This window comes from Aotus nancymaae, unplaced genomic scaffold (genome assembly GCF_030222135.1).
Source record: "Aotus nancymaae isolate 86718 unplaced genomic scaffold, 86718_ANA_hifiasm-v0.15.2.pri h1tg000250l, whole genome shotgun sequence".
NCBI classification, from domain to species: Eukaryota; Metazoa; Chordata; class Mammalia; order Primates; family Aotidae; genus Aotus; species Aotus nancymaae.
Genome location: NW_026988665.1, coordinates 1,626,788 through 1,636,803, shown reverse-complemented (window position 1 = coordinate 1,636,803; position 10,016 = coordinate 1,626,788). Strand labels below are relative to the sequence as shown.

The 10,016-nt window shown below is 69.5% G+C and overlaps 1 protein-coding gene across 1 annotated transcript; it reads left to right on the top strand.

Annotated features, from left to right (window-relative positions):
* Positions 1-1,238: 1,238 nt before the first annotated feature.
* Positions 1,239-6,971, top strand: C1QTNF12 (C1q and TNF related 12). The gene is given in 10 exon segments (XM_064371934.1): positions 1,239-1,403; positions 3,353-3,407; positions 3,410-3,468; positions 3,535-3,619; positions 3,704-3,836; positions 3,838-3,853; positions 4,187-4,295; positions 4,545-4,635; positions 4,788-4,866; positions 6,873-6,971. Coding segments are annotated over 10 exon segments (891 nt in total).
* Positions 6,972-10,016: the final 3,045 nt, after the last annotated feature.

Sequence of the window (10,016 nt, the reverse complement as noted above, 5' to 3'; positions counted from 1 at the left end):
ACCTTCCCCAGGGGACAGGGGGCCGGGAGGCCTCACCACCTTCCCCAGGGGACACGGGGCTGGGAGGCTTCACCACCTTCCCCAGGGGACACGGGGCTGGGAGGCTTCACCACCTTCCCCAGGGGACAGGGGGCCGGGAGGCTTCACCACCTTCCCCAGGGGACACGGGGCTGGGAGGCTTCACCACCTTTCCCAGGGAACACGGGCCAGGAGGCTTCACCAGTGTGCTCTGGAGATGCTAGAGTCAGCTTCTGAGGGCCAGAGGTCGAGGGGGCAGCCAGGGTCCCTGGCAGGTTCCCAAGCATCATCCCCACCCCAGCCTGGTCCCTGGTGGCTCGGCCTGTGGATGTGGCCGCCCTTGTGTCTGGCAAGTTGGGGAAGAGTCTGGAGTGTTGAAGCTGTCCATCAGGGCTGGCACATTGAACTTCCTGTTAATTTGGGGACCACTCTTAGTCTCAGCCAGGACCAGTGGCTGGGGGTTCTTCCAGCCCCACCTGGATACCCTTCCCCCAGCCGCTGGGCCCAAGGGGCCTGTTGCCTTGACCTAGCCTCACCTGACCCAGGCTGTAACTCAGGGCCCTGCCTTTGCAGCCAGGCCCGCCAGCATCCCCAGGAGCCTGGGCTGCGCTGGGCTCTGAGGTCAGGGCGCCGGGAGGGCCTGGGTGAGGAGGTTGTGGGAAGGGGCTGGGCTCTGTCCGTGGCTGGTGGCCGCGGCTACCAGGGAGGCCTTGGACAGTTGCTCCTGGCGGCTGGCTGCAGAGGCTGGCGCGGGAGGGCCAGCTTGAGTTCAGCTGGGAGGGAGGCTGAGGGGTCAGCTGTCCTCACGGTTCCCAGGATGAGGCGGACCTCTGGGGAAGGGGGGAGGGTCAGGGTGGGGTCTGGGGAGGGGAGGCAAGGAGCGGAGGTGGGGGTCGGGGGTCTCCGCCTCATCGCCCCTGGCCGTTGGGCACTGGTCGGCTGGCAGCTCATCCGAGTGTGAGCCCTCCCCTTGGAGCCCGTGAGGTCTAGGGAGGAGGGGGAAGGGGAGGATTTATTTGGCGGTGGAGTGAGCAGGCCAGAGGGCTGCGACACTGGGGACCTGAGCGGGACCATCGCGCTGCAGATCTGCGCAGATCCCTGCAGACATGCAGCGGCGCAGGCCGGACGTGCCCCTGTGCCGTGTCCCTGCTCGGGGGCTCTGAGCGCCGGCCGCCCCTGTGACTGCGCCCTGGCACCGGGACTCACCGCGGGATGGAGCCATGCGGCGCTGGGCCGGGGCCGTGGTCGTGGCCCTCCTCTGGCTCACTCTGCCCGGGGGTGTTGGGGCCCGGCGGGAGGCCAAGAGGACGCGGCAGCCCAGCCAGCGCGGGGATCCCCCCACCGCCGCCGCGTCTTTGCGCGAGGGGATGCCGGAGGCCCCTAAGGTAGGCGCCCGGGTCGCATGTGGGTGCGGCCGTCGGGGCACTCACTTGCTGTCGCTTGGAGCTTCGGCTGTAGGCTGTCGTCCCCCAGCAGGCCCTGTCACTTCTCCAGGCCTCGGCCATGAGTCCCGTCGTGGGGATCTGCTGCAACCCGACCCGCCGGCCTCTGGGAAGCCCTCTCCTCCCCTGCGCCCAGGACCTGGCCCCCAGCTGTCAGGTGGGTTGGCGACGGGGGCTTCCCGCAGGGGTTGGGGGCCGCAGTTAGCCTTCTGAGGCCCGGGCCTGCCGCGTCCTGAGCAGCCTTTGCTATTGGCTATAATTGCTGATTTCCGGGTGGGGGTGAGGAGGGGTGAGGCAGCTTGTTAGACGGTTCAGCAGACCCCGAGAGCCCGGCGCCCCGTAACTCCTGTGGCTGGAGACACCACGGCAAGCCTGTCGCTTGTGCTTTTGGGGATCCCGTGTAGCCAGCACCCCCGCTTGCAGGTTAAATCCTCAAGCCTGGCCAGGCATCCTCACAGAGGCAGAAGGCCCTGAGCCCCCCTCACCCTGGGCTTCCTGTCCTGCCGAGGGTCCCCCGTGGGTCTCCAGCTGCTGCTGTCGGGCACCAGGACTGGGAGGGGAGACGCAGTCACCAGAGTGGCCCCTGCCCGCGGCCCTCACACCTTTGGTGCCTCCCGCCTCCCAAGGGCGTCTCTGCAGCAGCCAGTCCGGCTGCCTCCCAGCCCCTGCGGCCCCATTTCTCAGATGGGCGGGCTGAGGAAGGTTGAGGCCTTGAGGCCGTGGCTCTGCCAGCTGAGGAAGAATGGGCTGGTTCCCGGCGTGAGGGCCAGGCTGGCACTGCTGGCAGGGGTGGGGCGGTGGAGGGGTCCCAGGGAAGGGAGGGTCGCCCCCTGCCCAGGCTGCTCCAGGCCTCCCTGGAAGGGTGTGGGCTACAGGTGCGTGCTCAGGCTGACCCTCCAGGTGTCCGGGGTGGGGTGGTTCTCCAGATAGGCTGATGCACACACCCCTGCAGGGCACCGGGTCCCTCCGGCATGTTGCAGGCCGCCAGGAGTGCCAGCAGATTGGGGGTGCATGAGGAGTGGGGGGTGCATTCGAATGGTCTGGGCTTGTTTTTCCCTGGGCGGGCCCGGGTCAGGGACGGGGACGTGCCCACCCTCCTGTCCTCCACGTTCCCATGGTAGAAGCCTGTCTGGTCCACTGGGAGGACCCCCTGCTGTGTCCACTCAGGAGGCCGAGGCCGTCTTCAGAACCTGGCCCTGCTGTGTTTGGGGCTAGGCCAAGCTCAGGATGGGACTCTGCCGTGGGCCAGTGTCCCTTGGCTCGCCCTGCCCTGGGGAGGGGCTCTCTCCCGGTCATGCCACACACTTGCTGTTGGAGCCTGGCACTTGTCCGCTTGCGGGCCAGGCTGCCCCAGCCCATACCCCCTTAACGCTCCTTCTCTGACTGTGGGGGCTGGGATGGCTTAACGGGGGGTGATTGGAGGGGGCAGCTCTACCCCACCGTGTCTGGCCATTGCTTGAACCAGGTGGGCTGGCCCCAGCTGCCTGGACCTGACCCCGAGGAGTGGGGTGAACTGGAAGTTACAGGGTCCTTGGAGGGAGGGTCCATGCCCCCTCCCCCGCTGTGAGCCACTTGGCCTGGTGCCTCTGGGACTCCCAGTAAGCCCCATGGAAAAGTCTCTCCTGTCTTCCCCACAAGGTCCCATCCCCGCCTCAGCCAGGGCCAGGCCCCCGGCTGGGCTCAGGGCATCAGGGTCCGGCCGTGTCCACAGAAGCCCTGCGTGCTTGCCCTGCCGGTGCCCGGCATCGGGACAGCTTCTGAGGCCCCCATGGCGGCTGTTGGTCTTTCTCCTGCCGCCAACGGCCTGTGGCATCTTCCCTGTGTCTGCACTGGGGTTCCCAGCTTTCTGCAGGGCACGGCCTCAGTGCACTCGCCCCGTCCCGTCCCTTCAGCCCTCCCAGGCCTCGGGACCTGCGTTCTCAGACGCCCGCAGGACATGGCTGAACTTCATCGGCGGCCGGACGCCGGCGCGTTGAGGAAGCGGTGCCGAGGCCGGGACACGAAGCCGGTGAGCCTGGCCGCTGCAGGGCCTGAGCCAGGACGGGGTGCGGTGCTGCCTCCCACGGGGTCCCAGCGGGGCCTCTTGAGCCCCTCAGGACCTCCGGGTGCAGAAACTACCCCAGAGACCCTGCTCCGGGAGTTCCAGGAGATGCTGAAAGGTCGGCCGCCCCAAACACCCCAGGCTCCTGAGGGGCCCGGGCCCCGAAGTGACCCCGCTGGCCGCCTGTGCCCTCCTCCCTCAGAGGCCGCGGAGCACCGGTTCTCAGGGCTGCTGGTCCCAGTGTGGCCCCCGGGGGTGGGCCCGAGGCTGCTGGGCGAGGCCTTTCACTGCCGGCTGAAGGGCCCCCGCCAGGTGGGCAGGTGGACGCTGGTGGAGCGATGGCTTTCAGGCTGTGAGTGGGGCCGGGGCCCAGCCCGGTCCAGAGTCAGGGAGCTGGGCGGGGCCCCAGGTGGGTCGGAGGTCTGCAGGGGGCTTGGAGGGCAAGGGGCTGCCTCGGGTCAGGGTTGGGAGGCCCAGGCCAAGGATAGGTCCCGGCGGCCAGGAAGCAGGGGCATCCTCCTGGGTGTGGGCTGGAGGGTCCGCCTGTCGGCACCCACGGTGAGAGGGACGGTCCCGGGGAGGCCTGCTCCGGTGAGGGGCTGTCGGCTGCAGGCGCCTTCCCCGGGAGGGGTCTGTGGGGCGGGGCCCAGGCCCTGTGCTGGCTGCTGACCCGCTGCCCTCACAGCCTGCCACCCAAGGTGCCTTCCTGCGAGGCTCCGGTCTGAGTCTGGCCTCAGGTCGGTTCACGGCACCTGCGTCCAGCATCTTCCAGTTCTCTGCCAGCCTGCACGTGGGTGAGCCGGATGGGGCTGTGCTGTGTGCTGTGACGGGGCTGGGGCTGAGCTTCCCGGGGTGCCTGCCCCTGGGCACGGGTCCCATTAGAGAGCTGCCCCCTGCCCACTGGGGCCTTGGACTGGGCGTGGGGTCCCTGCTACACTCTGGGCCTCAGGCCCACCCTGCCCAGTCCCAGTGCCCCAAAGCCCCTGCCCTCCGGTCCCCGCCCCACCCCCCATGCACCGCCCTCCCCAGGGCTGTCTCCGCAGAGCACAGTGAGCTGCAGGGCAAGGCCCGGCTGTGGGTCCCTGGTGCCGTGCGTGTCCTCATCTGCATGGAGTCTCTGTGCCAGCGCCACATGTGAGTGACCTCAGCCCCCACTCCAGGCACAGCCCCTGGGGCCACCGTTGGGCTGGGCGGTCACAGGCCCGAAGGGGTCTCTGGACACGGGGGTGGGTCTGGGCCCCATGGACCTGCAACGCCTCCGCCTTGCCCTGCGGGGCTGTGTTCAGGCCCCTGGAGGCCATCTCAGGCCTGGAGAGCAAGAGCAAGGTCTTCACAGCCCAGGTGCAGGGTCTGCTGCAGCTGCAGGTGAGGCCGGGACGGGGGCGGAGGGCGGGTGGGGAGTGCGGGGAGTGTGAGGGCGGGTGGGAGTGTGAGGGGGGAGAGTGTGAGGGGGGAGAGTGTGAGGGGGGAGTGTGAGGGGGGAGAGTGTGAGGGGGGAGTGTGAGGGGGGAGAGTGTGAGGGGGGAGTGTGTGGGGGGGAGTGTGGGGGGGAGTGTGAGGGGGGAGAGTGTGAGGGGGGAGTGTGAGGGGGGAGTGTGAGGGGGAGAGTGTGAGGGGGGAGTGTGAGGGGGGAGTGTGAGGGAGGAGAGTGTGAGGGGGGAGTGTGAGGGGGGAGAGTGTGAGGGGGGAGTGTGAGGGGGGAGAGTGTGAGGGGGGAGTGTGTGGGGGGGAGTGTGGGGGGGAGTGTGAGGGGGAGAGTGTGAGGGGGGAGTGTGAGGGGGGAGTGTGAGGGAGGAGAGTGTGAGGGGGGAGTGTGAGGGGGGAGTGTGAGGGGGGAGTGTGAGGGGGGAGTGTGAGGGGGGAGTAAGGGGGGAGTGTGGGGGAGAGTGGGGGGAGTGTGCGGGGGGAGAGTGTGAGGGGGAGAGTGTGAGGGGGGAGAGTGTGGGGGGGAGTGTGAGGGGGGAGAGTGTGGGGGGGAGTGTGAGGGGGGAGTGTGGGGGATAGTGTGAGGGGGAGTGTGAGGGGGGAGAGTGTGGGGGGGAGTGTGAGGGGGGAGAGTGTGAGGGGGGAGTGTGAGGGGGGAGTGTGGGGGGAGTGTGAGGGGGGAGAGTGTGAGGGGGGAGTGTGAGGGGGGAGTGTGGGGGGAGTGTGAGGGGGGAGAGTGTGAGGGGAGAGTGTGAGGGGGAGAGTGTGAGGGGGGAGAGTGTGAGGGGGGAGAGTGTGGGGGGAGTGTGAGGGGGGAGAGTGTGAGGGGGGAGAGTGTGAGGGGGGAGAGTGTGGGGGGGAGTGTGAGGTGGAGTGAGGGGGGAGTGTGGGGGAGAGTGTGAGGGGGAGAGTGTGAGGGGGGACAGTGTGGGGGGGAGAGTGTGAGGGGGGAGTGTGAGGGGGGAGAGTGTGGGGGGAGAGTGTGGGGGGAGGGAGGGGGGAGTGTGAGGGGGGAGTGTGAGAGGGGAGTGTGAGGGGGGAGTGTGAGGGGGAGTGAGGGGGGAGTGTGGGGGAGAGTGTGGGGGGGAGTGTGAGGGGGGAGAGTGTGAGGGGGGAGTGTGAGGGGGGAGTGTGAGGGAGGAGTGTGAGGGGGAGAGTGTGAGGGGGGAGTGTGTGGGGGGGAGTGTGGGGGGAGAGTGTGAGGGGGAGGGAGGGGGGAGTGTGAGGGGGGAGAGTGTGAGAGGGGAGTGTGAGGGAGGAGTGTGAGGGGAGGAGTGTGGGGGAGAGTGTGAGGGGGGAGTGTGAGGGCGGGAGTGTGGGGGGGTGTGGGGGGAGTGAGGGGGGAGTGTGAGGGGGGAGAGTGAGGGGGGAGTGTGGGGGGGAGTGTGGGTGGGGAGTGTGAGGGGGGAGTGTGAGGGGGGAGAGTGTGGGGGGAGAGTGTGGGGGGAGGGAGTGGGGGGGGAGTGTGAGGGGGGAGAGTGTGGGGGGAGTGTGAGGGGGGAGTGTGAGGGCGGGGAGAGTGTGAGGGGGGGAGTGTGAGGGGGGAGAGTGTGGGGGGAGAGTGTGGGGGGAGTGTGAGGGCGGGAGTGTGAGGGCGGGAGTGTGAGGGGAGTGTGAGGGGAGTGTGAGGGGGAGTGTGGGGGGAGTGTGAGGGCGGGAGTGTGAGGGGGGAGTGTGAGGGGGGGAGTGTGAGGGGGGAGTGTGAGGGGGGAGTGTGAGGGGGGAGTGTGAGGGCGGGTGGAAGTGTGAGGGTGGGAGTGTGAAGCCGGGGTGTGAGGCTGGGAGTGTGAGGCTGGGCCAGGTGTGAGCAAGAGGGCTTGGGAGCACTCGGGGCGCAGACCCCTGGGGCCTCAGCACCTCCTAGCACAGGGCAGGTGGGCAGACGTTGCCCGTCGAGTGGCTGGGGGTGGCTGCCCACCGTGGTGACGTCCCCGTGCCTCTCACAGGCTGGGCAGTACGCCTCCGTGTTTGTGGACAATGGTTCCGGGGCCGTCCTCACCATCCAGGCGGGCTCCAGCTTCTCTCGACTGCTCCTGGGCACGTGAGGGTGCGGAGGGGGCCCGGGCGAGGAGCTGCCGCCAGTTTGGGGATCCTCCCGTGGGTGCCTGTGGTCATCACAATAAAGAGCCGTCACCCCGGCTGCCACGCTTGAGTGCTGTGTGGATGTTTCAGTCGGGGTGGAGGCCGGGCTGCCGAGGCCTGGGGAGGGGCCGGGTGAGGGCAGAAGGGTGCTGCTCATGCAAAGCCCCGAAGCTGGGACTCTGGGCCACAGAACCTCAGGGCAGACTGCGCGGCCTGGGGTGGCGGTGGTGGGAGGCCGGGCTCTGCCACGTCGGCCCTGAGGATAAGGACCACCGTCCGCGGAGGCGCCGCTCAGCCCGTCCATGGGCCTGTCCAGCCTTTGGGGGCCCTGGAAGCTGCGAGGTTGGGACACGGCACAGCTCTGGGCTCTCGGGAGGCCTGCGTCCTGTGGGGGGGATGTGGGGGGCGCTGCGTGGGACAGGAGGGCATGCAGGCCACACCCGGGACCGCGTGCTCACATGTGCTGGTTGCCACAGGTGTGCGGAGCTGAAGGGCACCCCTGTGGGCTCAGGTTGGCCCAGGCTGTGCGGTGGGCACCCAGGTGGAGCAGGGGCGGGACCAGCAGGCTTCTCCCCGCCTGGCCCAGGGGCAGGTGCCCTAAGGACCAGCCTCCCAGATGCCAGAATTGCCCGTGGATGGTTGGGTGGGCCCCACGTGCGGCCCCCATGCCGCTGCCTCCTAGCAGGCCCTGTGGATTTGGGCCCTGTCGCCCCGCCCACCCCATTTTGGCTCTGGGAAACCCAGACCAAAGAGAGCAAATCGGCCTCAGGATGTCTGGGCCTCTGCTGAGCTGCAGAGATGTCATCTCAGGGCCCTTGGTGGGTGGTGGGGTCGGGGAGGTTGAAGGAGGCTGGAGTCCACGGCTGTTACCCCTCCCCCGGGACCTGGACCTGCCTGGGCTGGCACCTGGGCCGTGAGGCAGGACGAGCGAGGTGTGTGGGTGGGCACCCATCAGCAGGGGGTGGGCCTGGCTGCTGACCTGTCCCACCTCTCTCCCTGTCTGGAGGGCCTCTGCTTCACTTGCTCAGCCTGTAGCCACCGGCCTGGGGACGTCCAGCCAGGCAAGGGCTGGAGACCGGCACCACTCTGGGGCCGCATCCAGGAGGCGGGTGGCGGGGAGGGTCCCGAAGCCCTGATGTGGGGTGTGGGATAGCAGCCTGGATGCACAAGCCCTCTCTGCTCTCAGCACCCCCTTGATGGGCACGGCCTGCCCCTGGGGCCCAGACCCGGAGCTCAGGGCCTCTCCCCTCTGCAGCCCCTGCCCTGCTTGGCCAGAGAGGCGTCCCGGAGCTGGGTGGCGGGGATGGCCGTGTTGCAGCCCCAAGGAGGCCGGGTGTGGCCTGCACTCTCCTAGTGTGCGTCAGAACCAGGGCCGCAGACACCCCCGTTTGCTTCAAGTTTTCAGCGGCTCTCCCCCCGCCTGGCTGGGCCTGGCTCACCCGTCCTGCCCTCTGCTCCCCAGCCCTGGGCGAGAATGGGCTGTGACCGGGCACCCCGGCTCAGGCGGCACCCAGCCAGGCCCTTCTGAGCACCGCCCCGGCCTCACCATCTGGGAATGGGGGCCCTCCAGGTCCTTCAGCGGCAGCCTGTCCCCCACCCCACCCAGCCCCGGAGCGGGGAGCTGTGATGACAGATGGAGACGCCGAAAATGGGACCCAGGGCCCTGGAGAGCTAGACGGAGACAAGAGACAAGGAGATGGGGAGGAGGGGCTGGGGCAGGGGTCGGGGGTGCCAGGCTGAATGATGGGGGCTGGGGTGGGGGCCGGGTGGGGGCTGAATGATGGGGGCTGGGGTGGGGGCCGGGTGGGGGCTGAATGATGGGGGCTGGGGTGGGGGGTGCCAGGCTGAATGAGGGGGGCTGGGGTGGGGGCCGGGTGGGGGCTGAATGAGGGGGGCTGGGGTGGGGGCCGGGTGGGGGCTGAATGAGGGGGGCTGGGGTGGGGGCCGGGCGGGGGCTGAATGAGGGGGGCTGGGGTGGGGGCCGGGCGGGGGCTGAATGATGGGGGCTGGGGTGGGGGCCGGGTGGGGGCTGAATGAGGGGGGCTGGGGTGGGGGCCAGGTGGGGGCTGAATGATGGGGGCTGGGGTGGGGGGTGCCAGGCTGAATGATGGGGGCTGGGCTGGGGGCCGGGTGGGGGCTGAATGAGGGGGGCTGGGGTGGGGGCCGGGTGGGGGCTGAATGAGGGGGGCTGGGGTGGGGGCCGGGCGGGGGCTGAATGAGGGGGGCTGGGGTGGGGGCTGGGCGGGGGCTGAATGAGGGGGGCTGGGGTGGGGGCCGGGCGGGGGCTGAATGAGGGGGGCTGGGGTGGGGGCCGGGCGGGGGCTGAATGAGGGGGGCTGGGGTGGGGGCCGGGCGGGGGCTGAATGAGGGGGGCTGGGGTGGGGGCCAGGCGGGGGCTGAATGAGGGGGATGGGGCATCCTGGTGCCGGTGCCACCTGCCTGGCTTCTGCCTCCTCGTCCTCCTGGTTTCTGCCCCCGTCAGAGGTGATGAGCCACTTAGCCACAATTCCCCTGGAATGTGCTGTTTCTAACCACAGCGGCTGGGCACCCAGGAGCAAAGGAATGGGCAGGTTGGGGCGGGGTGGGCGGCCTCACTGGAGGCTCCAGGCCCCCCGGCCCACCCAGCCCAGGCTCCACCTGGACCCACACTGCAGTGTTTGCCGGAGGAGGGGCCCTGGGCTCTGAGGGAGGTGGGAGATGCCTGTCACTCACCCAGCCTGAGTGCGGGGTCCCCAGGGCAGGCGCAGACCAGCCAGAGCTGCTGTTGCTCAGGGCCTAGGCTGGCTGGGGGTGGGGGGCCGAGAGGCCCAGGGAAATGGAATTCTCCTGGCCTGTGCCCCACCCCGGTTTGGGAGCTGGGCTGTTGTGTCCCAAGCGTCTGGTAGCTTCCTGGACCCCGGCGGGGGCACAGCCAGAGCAGCCAGCTCAGCCTGACCCCTGACCCCTCTGTGACCTCCACCAGGGCTGGCTTCCCAGAACTGCTGCTGTGATCCTGGGAGGGGCCGTGC